General features: G+C 41.6%; 1 protein-coding gene across 1 annotated transcript in view; it reads right to left on the minus strand.

Moving 5' to 3' along the window:
- The window catches only part of sdk2b (sidekick cell adhesion molecule 2b), an 88121-nt gene that overhangs the window by 60569 nt on the left and 1901 nt on the right, over window positions 1-25651 (minus strand). Inside the window, exons 2-3 of the mRNA XM_030755817.1 lie at window positions 14254-14360; window positions 11899-12046 (exon numbers count right to left, since the gene is read on the minus strand). Of these exons, the coding sequence (XP_030611677.1) occupies window positions 11899-12046; window positions 14254-14360 (255 nt within the window). The remainder of the gene's footprint in view (window positions 1-11898; window positions 12047-14253; window positions 14361-25651) is intronic.

Consider the following 25651-nt stretch of genomic DNA (forward strand, 5'->3'; position numbering starts at 1 on the left):
ATCGAAATACCTGCTGTGCATGATCAAGGGAGCAAGAGAGCTGATGAGAAAGCAAGAAAAAAAAGATGCCAACAGTATGTGCTCACAAGCAAATACAGAAAATATATAGAAGTGTGCACACCCATAAAAAAAAAAAAAAAAACGACTCTCACTGTAGTTTCAAGGAGGCATGCAGGAATATCATCTGGCACAGCAGAGAGAGCAATATGCTGCGTATGTGGCATAGAGGGACCTGTGCTGTTAGCATTTAAAGTATGATGACTTATGAGATGCATCTTCAAGCTGATTGATTTTCAAACATCTCAAAGCAGCCCCAGTCGCTGGGCTCATCTGGGATTCTTCATGCATGCTGAGACTCAAAACAGTCTTCCTAAAGGGACAAGCAGGCCTCAATGGCTGTGGCTTATGATCTGAGGTAAATATTTAATGCTAGCTCGCTGGAGCGGTGACATCCTGGACACACAGCCATGAATTATGGATCTGTTCAGGGATGTGGGTAGAACGGAAGTGTCCAAAGCACCGAATGAATCCCGCATGACTTCCCAGGACCTTTCCAAAACAGGGACACAATCCAGGGTTTAACTTCTTTACCTGTCACTTATGAAAGACTTGAATATACAAGCTAGCACTGCTACCCACAGCTTTACAGTGACCTCAGTGAGACGATAATGCACCATCTCAGGTGATCTTTTAAGCTCTGCCTCATTTTTTTCTCAATTTACTTTCCCCAAATATCATTCCACACTGTGTCGAAGCACCTGCCAGACTAAATTCAAACTAATATTATCCAGAGCAAAACCAGATTTCATGAGTTTCTGGGAGCAGGAGGTATTTTCCCCCTGCTAGTTGATTTTAATATGCTCCCTTGCTGAGCATTCACTCCCCCCAGCCTGTAATCAGGGCTGGTGCAGTGGGGGTCACACAAAACTTGGTTACACAGCTTGTTCAGCACATCTAACCACTCCCAGTGTGTGCTGGGCCTCAGGGATCAAAGACCACATGATGCTGGAAGAAATTAAAAGTAAGCCAATTATCCTGAATGGCTTTGCATGTATATCAAGGGAGCAAGAAGGGAAAGATAAGAATTTTGGTTAAAAATCAGTTAATTTTTTGCATGCTTCTTGGAAGTTGTGCTTTAACACGTTCATTATTTTTTCTGTTTTATCATTGTCTGTCTGATTTCGGTCACCCTTATTCCACTCCCCGTCTCTCAGTGGTGTTGTGAGCAGCTGTCAGAGGCTCGCTCGTAACGATGGCTTACCACGTATCAGGCACGGTGCAGGGATTTATCAAGCCACAAGGCTGAGAAATTTGGACAAATCAGATATGTGTGAACATGCCTCTGTCTCCGTCTAGTTTTAATGTTTACTCCCACATCTCAGACTGCTTTCTCTTTTTTATTCCAAACCAATTTCCTTTTCCATTATTCTCCTTCAGAAAGAGCCGTGGTCTACTAGAGAGCTTGGTAGGCAGGACAGCTGCCCAGAAGCATCTTGGCCAACTGTGCAGCTTTTACACAACCCTAATTTTGCTTGCAGCAATAAGCAATATTACTCCATATGCAATTACTTTCTTGTGGATGATTTATTATTTTTTTTTATGTAAAGAATCAAGGGCTCCTTTTCAATGAATGCAGCCTTATAATGATTCTGTCGCACTTTCATCAATAATGATGATGACGATTTATGTTTGATTGAAATAGATATAACTATAAATGTTTTATTTGCCACTAGCTGCTTCCCGTCTCTAATTTCAATTATTAAAAATAAATTATATTACAGCAGAATTAAATATACAATGATTAGGGTTGCTCCCTTTAATTAAAAACACACAGTCCCAGTGCTGCAACAGTGGCTGTATCTCTGAACAGCCGCTGACTGTGTCAGTCTGGATACATATCTTATTTTGTTAATCCAGTGCTGACACAGTGTGACAGTGCTGGTCCTGCTCTAACACATACAAACACACACACTCTGCAGTGTTTTGGCATCTGTCGTGGCTGTCCTTCTCCGCTGGGCCGTGAGGGGCCTAACCTCGCTCCACAGCCTCAGACCTCCATTACATGCAGACAAATGGCCCCAGTTGGCTGATGGCCTCCCCCAGGAGAGAAAAGGGGCAGCGGGATCAAATGGCTCACATTGCTGGCTAAGGTATAAGTCAAACCACAGGCAGTAGACAGATGAAGGCAAAAGAAAGCTAGAGTGAGAGAAAGCAACAGGCTGCATGCCCTACTGCTCAACAGAGTTGTGATGAAAAAGCTACAGCTCCTGGGAATGGAGGGATGGAGAAGTGAGAGAAATGAGAGGAGGTGAAGGAGCGTTGCTCGTGAAAACAGGCACTTGTTTTCTCACTGGGGGCATTGACTGAAGGTTTGTGCCTCTCTGCTCACGTTCTGCTTCCCTGTCGCTTGTGGTTCATTGAGTCTTCAAACCAATGTGAGGCTGTCCCAAACACCCCTCAAACAGTGACATCGAAATGAACTCAAAGCCATTATTGGCTGTGTAACTGACCATAACATTCTTCCAACATCAACCGAATCCTTAAATATAAAAATCCACCTATACTATGATGAAAAAAATGTTGAATTAAAAGAAAAGTATTTATTATTATCATTCCTTTGTTAGTGTGATGGTGGTCCTTGATCCCATTTACAGTGCGGTTTAGCATCGGTGCTAGATTGACTCGTTCCACTGTGATCCATTGTTGCAGCATGATCCAAAAAGGATGGGATGCTGCAACATATTGCAATGGTTAACAAATCACTGAAACATTATATTTAATTGAAAACAATACAACATATCAAATGTTGAAGCTGGGAAGTACTACAATCTTTTGAAAAACTACATGCTCATTTTGAGTTTGATGCCAGCCACACACATGCATGGGCTTGTTTACAACTGTATTGCATCACTACATCTTTGACCAACACTACAAGAGTTTGGAAACTAATGAGACCAAATGCTGTGGTTTTGAATGGTTAAGCTTTTACAATTCTTGCTTTATATGATTTCAGCTTCTCAACCATTTGAGGCATTCTTTTTTCTTATTATTTTTCACTTCATAATGCATGGTGCATTATGAACCATTATAATTTTCAGTAAGTGGTAACGTCTTAAGGTCTGAATAAATACGTAAATATGGATTTTCTCAGATTTCTGAGAAGTCTGTGGGGACTAAATGCCATCAGATGCCTCAGGGAAAGCTTAAACATTAAATGGTTCTTATATAGCTCTTTTCTACTGTACTGTCTCTACTGCACTCAAAGCACTTCATACAACATGCCTCATTCATTTTGGAAACACTCACATGGGTCGTATGGGAACAAAGGACTGATACTGTCGTTCAGCTTGGAGGACAAGCTGGGATCAAGATCTGATAGCACTTTGTTGTGTTCATAATTCAACACCACTGACTGAAATGCAGCCCAAAATCCCGACAGAGCCGCCCCAATGTTTTACAGAAACCTGCAGATATTCATTACCTCTCACCTGACCTCCTCTGTACATAGTGACGATGATTGATTAGAACCAAACTAATCAACATGATGGTTGTTTTAAAAAAATGTTTTTGCAACAGGCTGCTAAAGATACAAGTCCAAATTGTTTCTTTGCTAAGATGTCTGTTATGTGCAGACATAAGACTGGTTCTTCTCCCTTGAGTTAGATGTCTTTTTAATTCTTAAATGGTTCATAGGTCAGTGTGAAATGGCTTAAATCTAAAGAAACATTATTCTGAAAACGGTCAGGTACTGAGGACTGAAATGAGTGAAAAAGCAGGATGTGTCTAAAAAAAAACTTTGAAGGAGCTTCAGAAGAAATATTGTTGAACATCAGTTTTTCAAGACTTTTGCACAGTACTGTACATGCAGTTCTATGAATATTGGCAAGAGCCCAAAATGACAATGAATATCTCTTGATTGCAGCTTTTTGATTGCACTGAAGTTTATTTTTATATTTTCACTGGCCTTTTATAAACAGACATCAACACAGTACAGAAATGAAAGCAAGACAGGGAAACTTTTAAAGTGAAGCGTACATTTTCATAATTAATTATCAGGTTGATATTGTATAATGTTTGCTTCTTCAGAGCACAATGTTCAACATGCAGTGGAGCCGAGTGTGTGACGACTGGGATGAGAGACAGCACCTCCTAGACTGAGGCCACGATGCTCTGCCAGAAAATGGTGGATTGCTCCCTCTGGGTTGGGGAATAAATGCTGCCTCATGCAAGGAGGCACAAGTGATTAGAAGGTGGAGCATGAGTTGGACTGACAGATGGGTGCAGCATCAGCAGTAATGGTAAATGGACTAGTTCTTATATAGCGCTTTTCTACTCTGTTTTGAGCAGTCAAAGCACTTATACAACACGTTTACATTTACCCCATTCATACAAGCATGTCCATGATTAACAAAGCTTAGTGCTTTTATTGTCTAACATTCACACGCCAACGCTTGCATCGGAGAGCAACTTGGGGTTAAGTATCTTGCCCAAGGATACATTGGCATGCAGTCTGGAGTAGCCAGGAATTGAACCGCCGACCTTCTGATCAGTGGATGACCTGCTCTATCTCCTGAGATACAGCGTTGTAATGAACTGTTGTGGTGAGAGAGCATTGAAATGAAAGGTGAAGCTTTCAATTTACCAGTCTATCCATGTCCCAACCCTCACTTATGGTCATGAAATCTGGATACAAACGAGTTAGGTCACAAATACAATTGTCTGAAATGAGTTTCCCCTGTAGGCTGGCTGGGCTCAGACTTAGAGAGAGGGTGAGGAACTCCTGCGCGTCAAAAGGAGCCAGCTGAGGTGGTTTGGGTGTCTAGTTAGAATGCGTCTTGGACACCTAACCCACCACTGGAAGGAGACCCGGGAGTAGACCCAGAACATGTTGAAGAGATTATATATGTCAACTGGCCTGGAAACCCCTTGGGATCCCCCAGGAGAACTGGACAGTATTGCTGGGTAGAAGGACATGTGGAATACCATGCTTAGCTTGCTGTGACTGCCACCCAAATTCAGATAAGTGGAAGACAATGGATGGATATTGTAAAATATACTGGTCAAAATTATAAAAATTGATTTACAAAATTTGAAGATTTATTGGTCACTGGGAAGTAGTGTAGACCAAAGAATAAGAACAGTAAGTGTTCTAAAAATAATTTGTTGTAGGTCTAGACACATGCATTCATTCATTTAGAAATCCATGTGCACGGTGACGTGCCATTCTTCTGATGTTATTCTGGCTTCGCCTTGTCATCCATTCCCTTTCGACCTGAAGATTTTTGGGTTCATGACTAATGCTGGGCAGTTGTAGGCAAATGCAAAGGAAGGGCATGGCTATTCACTGGCCCTCGTGACTAATGGAGAATCCATAGCACGCTGACAGGACCTGAGCATCCCAGGCAGGGGCCATTAATTGATCAGTAGCTACAGCAAATTACTCAAGCAAACTGCAGTGTGTGTGTGTGTGTGTGTGTGTGTGTGTGTGTGTGTGTGTGTGTGTGTGTGTGTGTGTGTGTGTGTGTGTGTGTGTGTGTGTGTCAGCGATGTCCTCCCACTGACTCCTCCAGGTCAGGCTCCTCTGTGTTCTGTCTTAACAGACACCTCTACAAGGTTGTTTCGGTGTAAATCCATGCCAAAATGTCAATAGAAAGTTTCTGGGAGAAAAACAACAGGTAGTGAGTTGTTGTCAGAGGTGAAAAAGTGAGGACAGAATCCACTGCTACGTCTGGAGACAGACTCACCTTCGAGCCAGCAAACCTTAAATTCCTGGCAAATGCATTTAAATGAAAGAGGTTCTGATTATACTCCACATTAAGTCTAAAATAACATAACAAATCACACTAGCTGAATGGAAAAGATTCTGTCAAATGCAGTCCCATTCACCGAGGGAAGGGTGACAGCACTAAAAAATTTCTGTTTCTGTTTGCATCCAGTTTCACATTACAGAAAGAAAGATATGAAGACTCCGGGTGAATCACTGAAGGGAAGCTACGCTATATTGCCTAAAGTATTCAAACATCCATCCAAATCGATGAATTCATGTGTTCCAGTCACTTCCACTTCCACAGATGTATAAACCAGCACCTAAGCATGCAGACTGCTTCTACAAACATTAGTGAAAGAATGGGTCACTCTCAGGAGCTCAGTGACTTCCAGTGTGGTACCGTGATAGGATGATACCTGTGCAAAAAGTCCAGCTGTGAAGTTTTCTTGCTACTAAATACTCCACACTCAACATAGGTCACTAACCTTCTACAGACCTCCAACCTTCATGTGGCCTTCAGATCAGCTCAAGAACAGAGTGCAAAGAGCTTCATGGAATGGGTTTCCATGGCAGCTGCATCCAAGCCTTACATCACCAAGCTCAGTGCAAAGTGTTGATGCAGTGGTGTAAAGCACGCCGCCACTGGACTCTAGAGCAGTGGAGACGTGGTCTCTGGAGGGATGAATCACATCTCCACATTCTCCACATTCTCCATCTGCCATTCTGAGGGAGGAGTCTGGGTTTGGTGGTTGCCAGGAGAACGGTACCTGTCTGACTGCATTGTGTAAAGTTTGGTGGAGGTGGGGGTTATGGTGTGGGGGTGTTTTTCAGGAGTTGGGCTCGGCCCCTTAGTTCCAGTGAAAAGGAACTCTTAATGCTTCAGCATACCAAGACATTTGGGACAATTCGATGCTCCCAACTCTGTGGGAACAGTTTGGGGATGGCCCCTTCCTGTTCCAACATGACTGCACACCAGTGCACAAAGCAGCTCCATAAAGACATGGATGAGCCAGTTTGGTGTGGAAGAACTTGACTGGCCTGCACAGAGTCCTGACCTCAGCCTGATAGAACACCTTTGGGATGGATTAGAGCAGAGACTGTGAGCTAGGGTTTAATCCCGGGATCCGGGATTCCCGGGAAATGCGATCAGAACCATTTCCCGTTTCCCGGGAAACGTTAGACAGGAAACCGGGAAAAAAGTTGCGCGCGTCGATTTGACTTTCAGAAAGAAAAGAAAGTTTCAGAATGTTAAATTTAAGGAAATATTGAGAGAAGGGTTCGTTTAATGCGAAAAGCATTACTCTTCATTTCAGGCACGTTCAGCCTCCGTTTAAGGCTTCAGCCTTCATCTCAAGCGTTTTAATAGAGGTATTACACAGTTGTACTTTTTTCCTCTTTAATTTGTTGAAATCGTAGGCAATGTGTTTAGCTTAAGGTATTTTGTATTATATAATTTTATATTATTATATATTGTTATATTGCATTATATAGCCTATAAAATATGCCTGCCCTGAACAATAAAGAAATATCTGTTTAACTTCGAGTGTTTCTTTTCCTCGTTTGCAGCCGCTTACTAACAATCATGAATTAGGATACGGGCCTAATGTGTGAAGAAAGTATCACGAAATAGATTACTTTAACATATTTCGCTTTTAAAATGGAGTTGAGTAAAATGTATATTTTTTAGGCTATAAGGATCGGCCAGTTTTTCAATATACGATTCACAGCGAACCTACTTTAACCCTCAGACACGGTGTTATAAATTTGCTGTTGCCAGAATGGCAATGACCAAGTCGTAGTGCATTACTCAAGGCCCTGTGTTATGCCATATTATAGTGTAGTACGGTAGTTAACTTTTCAATGACTATTACAGCGTTCCACTGGTGGAGATATAGCGCAACAGATGTCGCCACGACAGCGTGGCTGAGCCTTTATCAATGCTGTGGAGATGAACCGTATTGTTTTGCACCAGCAATTGTTAAATAGCTTGGTATAATTCCATGTACAATGGAGGAATATTCGAATTATAATTGTTAAGGGAGTGTTGAGGAACGATACAACACCGCATAGCTCGAGCACTTGAATGTCGAGATGTAGGTTTTATTGCGTTAATCAAGCCGACGTTACCCCCTACTGGGCATAACTGGACATAGCTGGAAAGCTACCTCTACAATATCAGAATAGGTTAAGCCCGACACAGGCTACAGAAGGCCTAATTAAAATAAAAAAATAAATAAACTTTTTCCCGGGATTCCCGGGAAATGGCTCGTCTTTTCCCGGGATTTGATTCATGTCATTTTCGGGAAAAATATTAAACCCTACTGTGAGCCAGGCCTTCTCTCCAACATCAGTGTCTGACCTCACAGATGTGCTTCTGGGAGAATGGTCAGAAATTCCCATAAACACTCCTAAACCTGTGGAAAGCCTTCCCAGAAGAGCTGAAGCTGTCATAGCTGCAAAGGGTGGGATTAAGAATGGGATGTCATAAGTTCATATGCGTGTGAAGGCAGATGAGTGAATCTCAAGATAGTAAAGAAGGAGTATGGGATACCAGCTGAACATTTATGTTAATAGTGTGAATATACAACATCCAAGCCTTGAATGTGTAAACTTAATGAAAGCCGCATCTTTTCTTCCCTGCTGCCAGTATTCCCCTTGGCAAGGCTGTGTTTCGCTGTGGCACTGCGACTGCTCACTTTCTGCAACGTAGCTTTGCAGCTGCTGGCCTTGGCGTGGGCAGAGATTCCTTTGCTCTCTCTAACAGCATGTCCATAAGCTCGCGGATTCATTTATTGATGTGTTTTTCTCATATGGTCTTTGCTGTGCTCATGTTGTGTACTGCCCAGGTTCAAAGCACATGTCCTTGTTTGACTGTTAGCTGAAATGTTCAACCAGACATTGATCTACGGTAGTTTGGACGACCGGTCTATGATCTTGAGAAAGCTGTAAATAGCAATATTGGAAGCCAAGCAATCAGGCTATTTTGAGCAGGCATGTTTTGAACAGCCACTACCCTGGTTCCTGATAAATTGAAAGAGCTATTTTATGCTGTCAGCAGCATTCCAATATCAAGTGCTGACTGTGAGCATGGCATGGCTTTTCTTTTTCTTTTTTTTTCCCCCCAAATGAACTTGATTTGCACCCAAAATCCATTCCTCTCTGCACACATCCACTAGATCATATTTGCTCTTTTTGAAGAGTAAATCCAATTCCCAGCTGTGGGTGAGCAAAGGACATAAAAACAGACCTCACCCAGTACATCCCAAAACAGTGAGCATGAGGAGAATCAGGGCAGGACTGCGGTGTGGGGTGTTATGGACATCTAGATGAGGTGAGCACACACAATAAACTTTGTGTATAATTTTTTATTGTGAACTGTGAGGTATTGTTGTAGAAAGAGCTGAGAGCTGAGCTGCAAGCTCTGTTCACAGTTGAGCATGTAACCTTGCTGCATGCACTGAGAAAAGTGGCCTAAAAAAACCCATCACTTATTGAAAATTGATGCCTAGAAGCCACACAGCTTAATAAGAGGAAATGTAAGGACACATCTGCTTGTGTTTTGCACTGTGTTCTATACAGTAGCTTCATGCTCCACCAGTTTGTTGTTGCTTATTCACTACAGAAATAAGTGGCCAAAATATATAAAAAAAAAGATTATTCTCACTCCCCAAACAACCTCCCTATGTATTCAAAAGATTTGCATTTGATTACTGGATTTAATTCTATATTCAGATAAAGATTTATGCAGCTGTAAATAGAAACACTTCGAGATGTCTACTTGTTCCCCTGAGATGTGTGTACCCAACCCGAGACCTCACAAGAGTCCTTGCAATCAACAGGTGTCATCCCTGAGTGATTTCCCAGCTCCTCTCACCTTTCCAGCGCGTGAGAAAAACATCACACAAGAACAGCACAAGAACTCTCATACTGTGTGACGCAGTTTAAGGAAACTCCCAGAATTCAAACTAAATGAAAACACAATGCAAAAGGAAAGTTGCTGTTGTACAACAGCCTCCAGAGTGAGTGGGGATTTTATTGGGCATTACATTGGTTAGGGGAGATTGCCACCATTTTTGAGGGGGTCTGATTGTTTTTGCTCTTTCCTCTGTTGCTTCATTGCTGGGGTGTGATTAAGAAGAGCACAGGCAAGCAGCAAGACAGACTCCTGAAGGGCCTGCAAATTAAACTTATGACACCTTAGGAGGGCTAGCAAGAGCAGGAGACAATTAGGGGAGATGTCACATGGTTCTACTCCATGGCATGATTTTTTCCCTTCACTGCTGTTCCGCTGTAACTTGTTTCATGACGGATCTCTCGTAACACCTGACATGCCAAGATCTTCCAGATGGAAACACCAGTCTTACAACCAGAGTACGTCTGGAGCCCTGTATAACAATGTGGCAGATTTGCAGACACAGAGCCTTCATGAAGGTAACATTTGTGGTTTGGTGTGACTCACTCAGTAGCACTCCCTCATTCTCTCCTCCACTAGCGAGACTTTGATGCCTCTACAGAGTAAACGCTAGTGGCATGAATCAAATTCAATTAAATGATTTTCAATAAAAAAGGCTGTCTGTTATCAACAGTGCTCATTTGCACACTGTGACCTTGGTAGTGCGTGTGGTATTAGCATTCTCAGAGCTGCAGGGTAGGAAGTGAGGATGAAGAGCAGCAAAGTACACACAGTGGGTGGCCCATAATGGAGACAAAAGAAGGAAGAGAGACAGAGGAGAGAGAGAGTGACAGAGGAGAGAGAGAGTGACAGAGGAGCAAACGAAGTCACTATTATGTCCGACACATTGGTCACTGCACATGCCAGCTGTGACATCAACACAGAGCCTTTTATACTCGTGCATGAGGTTCACTGATTTACTGAAGACTTTAAAAGAACAGTGACAGAAAACTATGGTCTATGCCACTGGAATAGGAACAGGAGGGGTACAACGCAAGAAGTACATAATTCAAAGATAAACTCAATGGTGTTTTTCAACAGCTTTCTGCAGAACGTCTCATCATTTCTAACTGATGCACCAATCTTTCACCCCAAGTTGCGTGCCATCTGGGAATCTCTATACTCCCACACTGATGGATTATAGAGATGCCCGTAGAGATGGGCCCGCTCACGCCTTCAGCTCGTCCATTTTGCTCATTGTTCACAGCGTGCGCCAGGTTACGAAAAACTGAGAAATCAGCAACCAGCTGTACTGATGTCAGTGTACACAACCATGCTAACTTGAGAGAAATGCGAAACCCATGAAAAGTTCAAATTTTATCACGGTTCCATCTCATTAAAAATAAAAAGTAAAATAAAGTAAATGATGCTTTTCAAAATAAATAAATGCTCAAAATAATCCAGATTTGCACAACAAGACAGCAGCAGCTGAAGGGGGCGGGCTAACATTGGCCAGCCACAGCCTTCATCTTCGCAGTGTGCCTGGGAATTTGTCTCATTGTGATTCTAGGTCAGGGGATGATTACTGATGATGAGAAGCTGATAAGAAAGATGCACTCTAACTAAGGGCAAGGTCACCTCCCACTGTGAAGAAATGCAGATGTGATGAAATGGAGACTTTTTAGCATACACACAGGTAGACACAAATATCCCCACAAAGCTGTGTGTAACCTCAGTACAATGCCAGTCACTGAAAGATGAAGTAAAAACACTACCATGTGAAGGTGTACAGGGTGTAGTATCATGGGGACTGTAATATTAATTAATCTGTTCTTGGAGCACTTCTGCATATTTGGGGGAAAATGTTTTAAAGTTCAGATATTTCAGAAAACACAGCCTCCAATTTTGAGAGGAAAGTGAAGAGAAACATAGGGCGACATTAATAAAAAGACAAACATAGATAAGCAGATAGAAAAGGGCTTCTTTCCAAAACAAAATGTGTAGGAAAACACACAGAGCCCAAAGTGTTTTGTCTTCAGCCCTTGTTCTGCACAAGAAATTCAAGCTGTCCTTCAGCACAAAATGTAGCAAGATGAAAAGCAAACAACAGGTAGGAACAGCTGCTCTCAAACTAAAGCCCTCAAACACCCTCAGGGACAAAGAAAGAACCAAAAAGTATTCTTAGAGTCAGACAGAAAAGCAAAATAAGATAAAGAAAAAAAACAAGATAAAAACTTACATGCGGCTGCTGGGTGGGATCTTGCGTCCATCTCTGAACCAGGTGACTTGTGGCTGAGGGAAGCTGCGAATGCGCGGTGCCGGTATTACCGCACCTTCTCCCTGAGAGACCGACTGGGAGCGTTCACCCTCCTCAAAACTGCCCATAACTAAAGGAAAACAACCAAAAACAGGTGAAAGGAGAGAGCAGGAGAGTAAGACTGACAGTTACAGGAACGCATTACTGTTTCTTTCTTCTCTGACTTTTGGGAACCGCAGAGCTTTTGTCATCTGCTATCTGTTGAGAAATTTTACACTGAAGCTGTTTGATGGACAGCAAAGTGTTGTTGCCATGGTTTCCATGGTACATCAAGAAAGGCTAGAAGGAACCGGCATGTAATGACTCACAGAGGGACATCGAGGGACACCAAATTGACTAATATTCATATCCTGTATCCTCCTGTGGGGATGCATCAGAGGCAATCCATCTTGATCACACACTAAATTTGTGCATTGCGCAGCATAGATGACCAGCTATGCTGCTCCTCTATTATTCTGTAATATATTTCATTTGTTAGAGTATTTTTATTCATCCCTTGCCTCATTATATCTTAAGAGCTGACAAAACACTGCACTAATATTACCCCTTGTTGCTCTCCAGATTTCTGATGGAAATTTACTCAACTGGCTGTAAATTCAGCTGTTTAATTGCAGGCTGTGAAATTCCCTTATGCAGTCGTATTAGCAGATGCTGACTGTAAACCTTTATAGGACAACAACAACAAGTAGACTTTGTGTTCTCCTCCTCCAGCACGAGCTGAAACAGACAGTGAATAGTTTGGTTTTGAAGAAGTGACAGCTGAATACCTTGAATTTTTTTTTTTTAACGCCATAAAAGGCAAAGGCATGATCGTATATTTGCCTCTGCCACTAAAGGGAAACAATGGGGAGAACTCTGCTCAAATAAATAAGATGAAACATTGAAAAACCAATTGTGACACACGGTTTAGAAATAATATCTTGGAAACATGCAGGGATGAAGGTGAGGGAGTCTGAACTGAGGATGCTGCGTTGGTTGTGCATCAATGGCGGTCTTATTTTTTCTCACTCTCTTTCAAGAGAATAAAAAAAGGTAATCTGGCTTTACGGTGCAGCTGTGGTGCTTAGCTTAAATGAAAATCTGGGAAGTGTGCAAATCCCCCGACTTTGATCTGCAGTTTCAGTGATGTGATGTCCTCCTCCCCTTCTTCCCTAATCTCTAATGCCTCGGCATGTTTCCCTTTCTCTGAGGTGTGTCTCTGCAATTCTAATTGTGCTGCCTCAATGGAATAGTTTCTAGAAGAAATCTCTCCATCTTTCCTTCTTCCTTTCTTCTTCTCCCCTTCCCTCCCTTGTCTGGCTCATCCATTTCTTCTGCAGGTGTCCTTAATTCTTCTTTTTTACTCTGCAACAGCATCCATGCCACTTCATGAACAACTGAGAGGGAAGAACAGAATTATGGAAATGGGAAGTGCAGGGAATAAATATGAACTGAAATAACAGCGGGGTGGAGGCCAAGAAATAAATAGAAAGCAGTGGTGGGAAGAATCAGCGATGGACACCACAAACAGTCAGACTGCTGGAGGAGAGGCAGAAGGAAGGCTACGGTAACAGTGTGTTTGCCCAGTACTAAAGAAGTGGACCCATGGGACTCCACTTCCTATCACACTCCCATTTCTTTCTCTTTAGTGGCTGGTTGACTGCATTGACAGGTACAGCAGAATGTCACATCCATTCAAATGAAGCTGGAACAAGGGGAAGCCAGTGACCCAGGCATACCCTAGTAAGGAAGATAATGGGCATAGGCCAGTTGTGCATATGGGAAGGGGGTGGATTTGATGCGACAACACTCCAGACACCTCAGTGGCACGTCTCTAATAGCTCGTTAACGAGACGAGGGAACCGAGTGGCCTGAAAATGATTGTGAAGATTTGCAGAAACACTGTGCATGGGAGCTCTATTTTTGCCAAAGAAACAACAGATGTTGTTGACAAAGGAGAGAGAATGAAAAAAAGCAGCGGTCATATTGAAATGAAGCAAAGTTAAAAAGAACCATGGCAACAATATCAATCTAATGAGAATGCTGAGTGGAACAGCTGTCTGGGTTGATAACACTCTGAATGAGATGCAGGTAGATCTTTCACCCTGGCAGCATCTGTCCCTCCCCAGTCAGTCCTCCATACAAAGGCACCCAAAGATAGTGTGGGCCTGCTGTGGACCAAACTACTGCAGATGAGCACGTACTCTCTCTTAAATTGGTATGTCTATTATGCTTCCATTTATTGATTCATTGGCTCCATTTATCTGTGTTTCACCTGCATCCTGTGTGGATACTTACAGGCCACTTGTACTTCTGTGCGCCTCTGTAGAAGGGCTCCCACCCGATTCCTCACAATACAGCGGTAAAAGCCAGCATGGGAGCGGTCCAGTGAAGGGATTAGGTACCTTTTAATGAGCACAGAAACACACAAGACAAAGATTAGAATACTTTTAAATCTCAATAAACATAATAAAAAAACTAATTGAGACAAAAGTAGAATTCAAAGGGGTTTGTAAACTATAAGCATGAACACACACACACGCACACGCACGCACGCACACACACGCACACACACACACACACACACACACACACACACACACACACACACACACACACACACACACACACACACACAGGCATGCACACATTAAATATAGAAACTCAAGACTAACAGAGGAACAAGGACATAGAGGACATCACAGCTTAGCTGTTGTTTATTCCAATGATAATGATACTTGTGAAGATCACCCGGCCATCATGGAAGCTATCCTCACACACTTACTTACACAGGCACTACACACAGCCAGCAAACACCTGCATGAAAATGTCTTTTATGCAAACATGCACGCTTCTGCAGCTGACATTCTCACAATGACACTGACTTGATTGTCCAGCTGTGATAGCAGTACTGCCTCTGTACCAGGTGGCAGCAGAGTGACGTACTTCTACAAGGGTACACTTAGCACTGCCTTGCTCTGTCTTGCTCTTTCTGCAACATCTGGTGATGCGGCCGATAATAAAAGTGGAAGACACACCTAAAAAAAGGCTTAAAGGGCATCAAATGCTGTCATTCTGTCTAACTCCACTGGTGTCACAACGCCTCAGTGGCACGTCTCTCTGAAGGTGTATGTACCACATCGCCACCTGCAGTAATATCTGAAGCCAACAGATATTGCTCCTCTTTTAAAGTCCACATCTGGAAGTTTGTTCTGAATTTGCCAAACAGAAGACCATGGTCTATGTCCTAATTTTCATTTTCAATTTCATTTGCAAGTTAGGTCACATCCCAACATTAACCCCGCAGGCTGAAAATGCCGCTTAACCAATGCATTTAAATATGAAGCCAAAAGGTCCTTTGCAAGCATTGATTTATGACAAGCTGGGAGTAAGAATGGGCAGTTTGATGAAGCCACCAAGAGAAAATAATGATTTTGTGTTTATTCACACAAGTATACACCTTTGCTTTCAAAAAGTTTCAAGCATACTGAACTTCTAATTGTGTTATACTGAAAAAAAAAAAAAAAAAAAAGCTTGTAAATTTATTTGTTTACTAAACCCATTTCTTGCAAGCTAACAGGTGGATCCGTTGTGTAGTGGTGGTGATCCCCGGTTAGAGCTGGGAAGAGACACAAACGCAGCCTCAGAATCCAGTATACTCCTGTGCCAGTCCCAAAGCAGGACAAGCAGGATGTGGGGGGTTGTGTGAGGAAGGGCACCTGGTGTTAAAAACTGTGCCAAATCAAATTTGGGGATCCATCTGCTGTGGCAGCCCCTTGGGGAAATAGGGGAGCAGCTAAAAGTACCTTTGTTGTCACTTACAAACTGATACTTAATTGTGCACTTGTGGATATATCTGTGGGAGAAAACTTCAATAGCACCAGGATACAAAATGGATTAGGACAATTCATTTTAGAGACCAGGCACAGAAAGGCCTCACAATGGCACGAATCAAAATCTGAAAAACCTTTCAATAGCTAAAAAAATCAGATGTGCTGAGGGAGATACAGGGAGCGGCCAACTGTTAAAGTGGCTGCACAGACGGTCTCTAATGGCGTGTTAGAAGGCAGCACAACATGTAGAAGTTGCAAGTTAGCCTACAGCCAGTTGTGCGTTTAATTTGAAAGTTGGTCTGGCACAGCACACTCTTGTCAAAATAAGTACTTGTAGGAGGTGAAACAGTTGCCACTAGGAGCGTACGTGACAGCAAAGCTGTCACGTTCCTGCATGATATGTGCTCAGAAGGGCTCCGAGCGCTGCCAGGCAGATTGTCTCAGCATAACCTTTAGTAATGGTATGTTTCCGTTTCTATAGTAACCACATGCAGTTTATTAAAAAGTTTTTTTCTGATTCAACATTTTGTTTATACAGAGCTTTTTGTCAAGAATCAATTTCTGACATGACCATAAGTGAGACTATTTGTGAAAAAAAAGAAAAGAGCAATTTAAGAGTTCAGAAGTGCGTTCAACAAGCTGTTGGCAGCAAAGTTAGAGGCTCAGAGAAGTAAAACTATAAATGCAGACAAAGCGGTTATATTTTAGGAGCCATCGAAAGAATTATTGCCCTAAAAAGGATCCAATACATATACATCGTGGTACCTAAACATTATCTGAAAAGCACTCATCTGATCTGTTTTGCAGCTGACTAAAAATGCATCAAGAGATTCAAAAATGCTGCAGAGAAGAAAAATGAAATATCTGCTTTCTATGAGGGTGGTTAAAGTAAGCAAGAACATACACAGTATAACCTCTAAATCTATTTTTAAAGTTTCCACAGAGAAGAAGGCTGGAATATCTTTTAAAATCTTTGTGATTTTGATCGGGCTGACAAAAATCCCACTTTAAAGTAGAAACAAGTATCTATTTTGCTTTGGGGTCGTTCAGAATAATTTTACTTAGTGCTACACTGATCAAATATACATACGCAGAGGAAAAACAAACACCCAAAAAGGAGCAACTTCAGTGTGCTGTCAGTGTAATCTCTTTAAATGATGGTCAAGAGCACTATCGCTCATCCTCATTAAACGATCGGGTCACATGCTCTGCAAAGAGGGATCTGCAATTGGTTTATTTCCTCAAGTCAGGTTTTTCTATGGTATCAGTCTCTCATATATGTATCAGGAAACTCGCCACCTTTCAATAAGGAGGACGACTGAATCAAACTAATAGCAGAAACATGCTGATTTGCTGTTGTGCATGAAAGGCGGAGCACAAACGTGTATGGTGCTCACTGTTGCTTCTTTCTGCTAGCTGGAGAACAAACTTTGCTTTCAGATCTTTTCATGTGCACTTCAAGATGAAGATGCCGTCCCTGTTGAACAAGGCATCCTCTTAAGTCCTCCGTTACACAGGCCCAGAGACCTGTCAGTGACTACCTGGCAACCACCAGCTGTGAGAAAAAATGTGTATTCCCAGACTGATTGCAAGTGATTGTGGGAAGTTGCTGTGAGGTGCAGACCTAGAGACCTGCGCGAATGGCACCCCCTGGTAACCACCGGCTGCAAGGGAAGAGTGTGTATTCCCCAACTGGTTGGGGAGCTGAAAGTTGCTGGTGTGAGGTATATGGTGCAACACCCTAAACTTCCATTGCTTTGGTTGGTGGCAGATTGCCACAGTAGCCAACAGTTTGCATGAAAAATCTCAACTTGTCTGCAAATTTTCCTAAACTGCTCGCCAAGCGGTACAGTAGTGAAACTGCGAAAAGTGCAACACAATCTGGACATGGAAAACTTGTGCCTTCAAAGTAAAAGCTGCCCCGTGCTGCTGCAGCCAACACATTTCAAAAGTTCTTCGATTCCAGTTTCCATCACACTTTTTCAAGTTTCACTACCGCTTGGTGGTTAGTGTGCAATTGTCTGCAGACAAGTCGCCATCTTCCATGCAAACTGAGTGACCGCAGCAATTTCCCACTGACCAAAGCAATGAGAAGGAGCTTTTTGGTGCAGCTGCCTCTTTGTAACCAATTTCATCCAGGGACAGCCAGCAACCTCCAGCCACCAGCCGGGAACGCACATTTTCCTTTAGTGAAAGGAGGGCGCCAGGGGGTCGTCAACCAATCTCTATGCCTGCGTGACTGAGGCCTAACTTCCACCATATTTCATCATCATTTTCAGATAACTGCTCCTATGCTGGTAGAAAAATATTACAATATAAAATATTATGTCTACATCAATATATGTTGATGTTGAAGATAGATAGCTCCTCTCTCCTAAACTGAAATTGAAGACAGCATTATGCCAAAAGATTTAAATGAAACACAATGGTACTTCCTTAATGTGTCAGATTATTAATGTCACAACAATATGAGTGTTTCTGACAGCTTGAAAATGTCCAGAAAGTTTCTGTGTGCTTTGGTTTTGGCTCATATGAAATTGCTATAGTGCCGTAACAACAGACTGTTAATATCTATACAAAAATGAAGTGGTATCAAACCTCATTACCAGCAGCGTCACTTGGGCCCGAAGGACTAAATGAGTTTTAGCCCAAAGTCTGTTAAGGCTTAATCAAGTAATCAGGAGGCTCTATTAATGATGTGTGACTCCTTTCATATGTTCCATCAACTAAATGAATACAATTACGTATATATGCTATTCACAAATGGAAGGGAGAGGACACCAGCAAGAGAACACAGCCACAAATAAGTGTGGCTGTGTTGGAAAAGAAGCCGATATTAAGCCAAAAATATCTGACAGGTGGTGTCGTTGCTCCAAGTTTAACCTCGCTGAGGCCTGGAGAGAATTCACCCTAGAGCCAGAACCTTCAGGGTGACTTTAGTTAGTATTCTTTCTCTCTCTCTCTCTCTCTCCCATTCTCCCTTTTTCACTCTGTCCCTTATATAATGAATACAATTAACCTTTGCAGAGTTGTGCACGTTGGCAGCAGGTTGGGGGAGTCAGCGGGGGCTCGCTGTGTTGGACAGAGATTGATTGATGTTCCTGTGGTCAGCACACTCCGTCAGATCCCCTTTAATTAGCCCCACTCAGGAGAAATGATTAGTTGGAGGAGTGGCAGGGAGACGGATAGAGGGACATGAGAAAGAGGGAGGACTTGGCATAAGGTGGGCTGCAGACGGAGGGAGGCAGCGAGCATGGAAGGGATAGAAGAATGAAAACAGAGTTTAGGAAAAGAGGGGAAAAGATAAAGAGACGGATAACGGAGAAACTATAATCTTTGATTGAAGGTGGCGCAGTGCACTTTATCGAGAGCGTTCCCGTAATAGCATCATACCTTCACCAAGGTTAGCTCCAATAACATTCTACTTTAATTGCTAGTTAAACACTAGCATTATAAAACCTCATTCACACACCACCACAAGGACACTGTAATTACAGCCTGGCTTATCATAAAAGTAAATTATAATAAATTATAAAGCATCATAAATTTATTATGAGCCGGTAATGACACTAACATCTTTCTCTGATAAACACTGCAATTAATTTGAAACCTGATTTGAAAGTGTGTGTTTCTGCAGAACATCACGTGATACCACGATCACATCTGACTAAAATTAGACACCAAACCCCCCTTTACTGTTTGGAGCTAACGGAAAGGTCATCACCCTTCTATAACAGTCTGATGTCACTTTACTTCTCTTAATGAGTTCACTTACAGCAATGCTGCATACTTCAACAGCTTGTATATTCAATAGGGTAGCGTATAAACAAAAGCAGTTGCAGTGGATAATTATTGGCTTTGACAGCCTAATTAGTTATTTATTCAGGGGATCATGACGGAGTAATGTGTGTCACTATTCTAACGGGATGATTATATGCTTATAGCGTGTTTACCATGCGCTCGAAATATCCATCACAGAAAGCAACAATTGAAAGCAACATTGACATGAAATCACACGTTTACAGTTCTGTAAGGGGCTACTGCTACGTCTCTGAAAAGAGATCAATACTGAACCATTTTTATGGACATACCATCTAAAGATGCTCTGAATCATACGCAAACTCTCTTCTCAATTATGTAAGTCTTCAATCTAAACTCGCTCTCTCTTCTTACACCAACACATGACAGGTAACTAGACTTCTCATTTAAGCTGCTGACAATCAATAGTGGGTAATTTCTCTAGCGGTGCACTGGGGATATTCTCCATATATGTGGTTTAAGGATAAAACAGAGGGATAACAGTCCAGTGTACATATTAATGGATACTGTGGAATGCAGTACTGCGATAATACTTCAATTCATGAGCATTTATACGAGTACAGGAAAGAAAATAATGTGGAAAATACTTTGATACAATGATACAAACATAATATAACGAGGGTACTTAGCTATACTGGCCAACAGCAGCGACACACACTCATGAACCGATGCTGCACATGTGCAAAATGAAACACTGTCTGCTTCTTTCTCTCCTGCTGTCTCACTTGCACTTCAGACTGACTCACTCTGCTCAGCTACAGAAAACAAGGAGTGAGTGAGTGCAAGGGCGGACAGAGAAAGGCAAAATCTATTGTATCTAGGGGCTGTGGCTGAGAATGCCAGGGAGATAGAAAATGGACATTTCTAGTTATAGCGAGCAATCCATTAAGGTCATCCAGAGGAAGACGCTGCCTGGCCGACTGTATTAAAGGCGTGCCCATCCCTTACACGATGGGATTCAAGTACTGACCCAAGTAATTGGATGCTTCTGCAACTCTTTCTCCTTAGTGTGGATAAAGGTGAGCAAACATCACAGTTAACACACTGTTATCCTTATTTATTTTGTCCAAAGTCAAATCAAATAACAAGGTTTAACAAAATACATTTTGCCTATATGTTGAAAATTCAGTCATCTCAAATTCTGGTGAAGTCTACATACCCATTTATTATTATTATTATTATTATTATTACAATTTCAAGGATACTGTCATTTAATCCAGTGAAGTAGCACTGCATTTTCTTTCCTTTTATTCATGATGTAAGAGCTTTGCACTGCCTCATCACAGGGCCTTAAAGCACAGAAACAGCATATAAAAGAAACACATATAGCTTAAGCAGAGTGCCACTGACCCCCTAAATAAAAAGTATTTATTTAGATTTGATGAGACTCGCTAGAACAATTGTGTGAAAATTGGAAAGAGCGACAGCAGAAGGAGAAAGACATGAATATGTGGGATGTGTCAGAGAAAACATACAGTACGGAGAGCTGGGAGACGAGAATGACAGTGAGGAAACGGCAAATCTGGATCTCAACGTCTTCTGATTTGCTGCTGTGTTTTATTCCTCATACAATTTCATATCCACACGTGCACTTTGACCCACCTCCTGTTCTACATGCATACACATTTGGTTTGGAATAAAAGGACTCTTCATTTTGTCTGCTTATCAATGACAATTTTGATGTTTCCTATGATGAACTACTGTTTAATGAGAGTCATTTATCAAAGCATAATTTGGATTCTACTCCCGGGTCTGTTCTGTAGTCCTTAACAAATGTATTCGACCACCTGCCATAAAAACAAATACTTTAGAAGTCTGTCAAAAGCTTGTTTAAAACAAAAAATTCTATTTATTTATTAGGCACATTACAAACTGAATTCATGCTTTTATATCCATTTTTGAGCCGGCACAGTGGACTTCTCTGAGCAGGCAGAGATTAATCAAACATAAAACCGTAAAAACTCTTTTTTTTCCTGTTCAGGAGTAAAAAAAAAGTAGCAAACAAAACTGTAATTTGGCATCTTAATTAAAACATTATAATGTGCTTTACTATTTTTTCTCTTTTTTTGTTAAACAGCAAAATTCATGGCTAAAAACAAAAATTATATTTTGGCATTAAAAATATTTTGATTACAGTTTGGTGCTTTAATTATTACAGAAACAGAAGAAATGATTTTGTAGCACTACTGCTGATTTAGGGCAGCTGTGGCATAAACCTTCCATTGAAGACATTTCTAAGCACTGTAGTTGGAGCCAGTTGGAACATTCACAACTGAGACACACAATAGCACACAGAAATGAAAGTTCAGAACTAATATTTATTCAATAATTTACACATTCTCAGTCACAACGACGCATGTGACTTTTCGGTGTGTGAAGTCCAAAGGCAGATACTACTTGGCGCATATACATGCTGTCATCCAGCAGCATTTTGCCCCCAGCTTTTCCTTCATCTTCAGCCAGTTAGCATGCTGAGCTTGTCAGCTCTCGTCCCCCCAGACACTGGAAAATATTGTATTGGACTTGTTTTAATTTGTTCAGAGCTACCATGAAATTATATCTGTTTAAAAGAAAAAAGAAAATGTGGATGCTCAGTGGTGGTTCATCTTTGAGTGGATTGAAGTAATACAAAATAAACAAAGGTGATGGATGAGAGAGCAGTCACGAGTGTGACGAGAGGCTTCGTGAGGGCGAGTTTTTAAGAAATACATAAATGCACTTTTATAAACATATATAATAAAGGTGGCCTCTATATAAAGGTGTGTGTGTGTGTGTGTGTGTGTGTGTGTGTGTGTGTGTGTGTGTGTGTGTGTGTGTGTGTGTGTGATTTACAAACAATTACTGGCTCATTTCTGAAGTTGTACCCACATTTTAAAGTAATGCATCATCACCGCAGAGACTGAAGTGACATTCTATCAGGCCAGCTGTCAAATATTAATCTCATTTTCTATTTATTCTTTCTGTCTTGAATGTGAACTGCCAGATTTGAAGAGCAAAGCACCTATTATACAGAAGATCATAGAAATGAAAAGTCAATCAACATGAACTTGGCATTGTCTTTTCTACCATTTTATTTCTTTTTTATTTGGTGCCTTGAGTATTAATGTGTTAAAACTATTGCAGTCTTTCACAGAGGAGTGAACCCCTCCTGATCTTTCTTTCTGAAAGATTTATCTTCTCCAGGATGACATTTTCCCATTATTATAATTGAAATAAATAAATGAACTCTTTTTTTTATTTTCATTTTATACAGTAACATATTTTCTTTTCTTCCTTTGTGCACTCCTTTAAGACTGCCACTTCTTTATTTCTGTTCCTCAATCTAATTACAATATGAGAAGGAAAAGTTTACTATTCTCTGAAGCAGAGGCCACACTCCACCAACCCAGCCAAGAACCAATTGACAAACAAAAATGCCTCTTGAGGGCTGATTAATAATTAACTCTCTTAATTAAGTTTCTAGGTTAATTGGCAGCAAAAAGACTGGTGGAGTGCCAGGTAATCACCCCTGAGGTTTTGGTCACGTGATAGAAAGCTGTGCTGCTATTCTGTGTATTTATAGACCTATTGATTTGCTGAAGCATTGTGTGCTAGATACTTATCTGCTTAATAGGATCAAAAATTCTTAATTGTATTGGATATAATCTTCATCCTTCCTAAGTTCAATTGTAATCTCGTGATAAGGCTATTAAATGATTTTTAGGAACAAGGAAAGCAGGATGTGAGCCGGGATGTGTGAATATCTGTGTGTGGCAGTTGTGTATTGTATGGGTGAAGTTGCCGTCATGTGACACTCGTCAATGCTGAGCAGCAGCTTACTAAAAGTGAGCCGCTTGCTTGACTTTTCTAGCACACTCGCACGCACTCAGCACACTTCCTCGCAGACACACACATACACACACCTACATGTTGAATTATAATGCCCACGCAGAGTTTGCAGTATTGATTGGTTGCCAGAGGACACAAGGTCAAGTCACATGGTGTCAATATTTAAAGCAGCGCTCAGCACTGGGGACCTCTACCATAACCTCATTAATATGGGGATCTGCTCTGCTGAAATACACTGCTGGCTGAAAGAAAGGCCGCCTTGAGGAATAAGGAGGACTGCGTACCCACACACAAACAACACGCACACACACACACACACACACACACACACACACACACACACACACACACACACACACACACACACACTACTGTTTTGCATGAAGAACATTGCTGGTATGCATGAGGACATTACCGAATAGTTTATGTCAATCTCAAAAATGCTGGTGACTGCCAGAGCTGCCCCTCAGCCTCCTGGCAGTACAGGAATCCCCTGGAAGCACAAGTTCAGCAACACATAATTACAGGTCTCAGCAGATCTGAGCCTCAGTGACTTTTTCACCATACCAATTCAAAAGCAAGTGGCTAAGTAAGAACCAGGACTAAGAAATCATAATAAATATAAAGCACTGAGATTACTGCCACGTTCTCTGATTGGCATTACAACTGGACATTCCTTTATGACCACTGAGGTTTTCGACTAATATGGCATGAAAATAACACTGAATGCTGAGTTACTAGAGTGACTAATCATCCGATTAGTCACTCTAGTAACAAATTCCTCGACCCATTTTAAGCCCCCGGAAGGCCTGGCTGTTTGTAAGTAAATGTCCTTTTTCATGCTGCATTTGCTGGGTGATCATAAAGTAAAACAAAGAATTACTAGTATATTAGCTGTGTGATATTTAACCTCAAACATGCAGCACGGTCTTCTTCATCACAAAAGATACTGAAGAAATGTTTTCAGGTTGAAAAATGATGAAGGTTCTTATGGGATCAGTCTATGTGCAGTAACTGACATCACTGCACTTTGTGGACACTAAATGACCAAAGGAATAATTTCTGTGTCATGTTTTTGTTTTTCATATCAAGATTTTAACTGTACTGTTGATTTCAACCCACATGTTTATTAGTGCATGCGGGAACAAGTCAACGCATCAAAGTCGCCAAGGTTAGCAGATGCATCTATGGTGTCAATTTGAAAATCCGGAGACATCTTTATCGAGTTATCGTGTTCATGAGATTTTCAGAAAGATTGACCTCAAGGTCAGAGGTCAGGTGTTTTTGAAAATGCTAAGTGACATTTTTACAGAGATTTTCAGAAAACCTGACCTCTGACCTTGATCTTGATCCTACTCATTCTCAAGTGACTGTGTTCACAGAGTTGGGCGCCCACGCTGTGCGCCACCTGCGTGTTCACTCAGCTAACATCTAGAAGATCTTAAGCACAATGATAGAAACCCAGCAGGCCCTCTGTCTTCACGTAAATTATATTTACTTTTTAAAGTATTACTTTTATTCTTTGAGCAGAAGGCAAAAACAGAACAAAGACAAACAAAAACAGACTAAGTTTTTATCAAGGTCCTTTTTTTAGCAGCCATGATTACACTTAGTCGCCTCTGCAATCTTTACTTTCTGTTTGTACCGTACTTTATTACGAGCAGGTTGATGGTGTCTGAGTGCATGACAGAAATTTAAGGAATATTTTGGTTAGCCTTTGGTTTATGTCTGTTTGTATAGACAAACAATGCCGAATGGCATAATTGCATGGCTTTAACCATGCTTTTATATGATATGAACACTCACACAGACATAACCTTGTCCAGCCCTGTGCCTGAGTACTTGTTTAATCACCCATAGCATCACTCAATCACTTTCCCAATAACACAGTCAAAGGGGCCCTAAGCTTCCAGAAGCAGTGGTTCTCTCAGGTACAGTCCATTCTCATCAGTTCCTCCAGCAGCAGCTGTGTGTCACTTCTGCCCTTCCTGCTCTGCTGTTCTCACTCTGGTCTTATCTGTCTCCAGAGATTATACCAAGAAAGCTTTTCCATCAACAAGGCTGATGTTGCTTCTGTGTTCAGCCGCTGTTGTTTTCACATTTGTTCTCTTTTTCATGTGTGAACACAACAGTTCAGCTAAGATCTGCTGTGTTTCAAACCTCAAGTGCTTCATTTATACTGCTGTCTGCAGACATCCATGCACACCGAAATGCTC

This window comes from Archocentrus centrarchus, chromosome 19, assembly GCF_007364275.1.
Source record: "Archocentrus centrarchus isolate MPI-CPG fArcCen1 chromosome 19, fArcCen1, whole genome shotgun sequence".
NCBI lineage: Eukaryota > Metazoa > Chordata > Actinopteri > Cichliformes > Cichlidae > Archocentrus > Archocentrus centrarchus.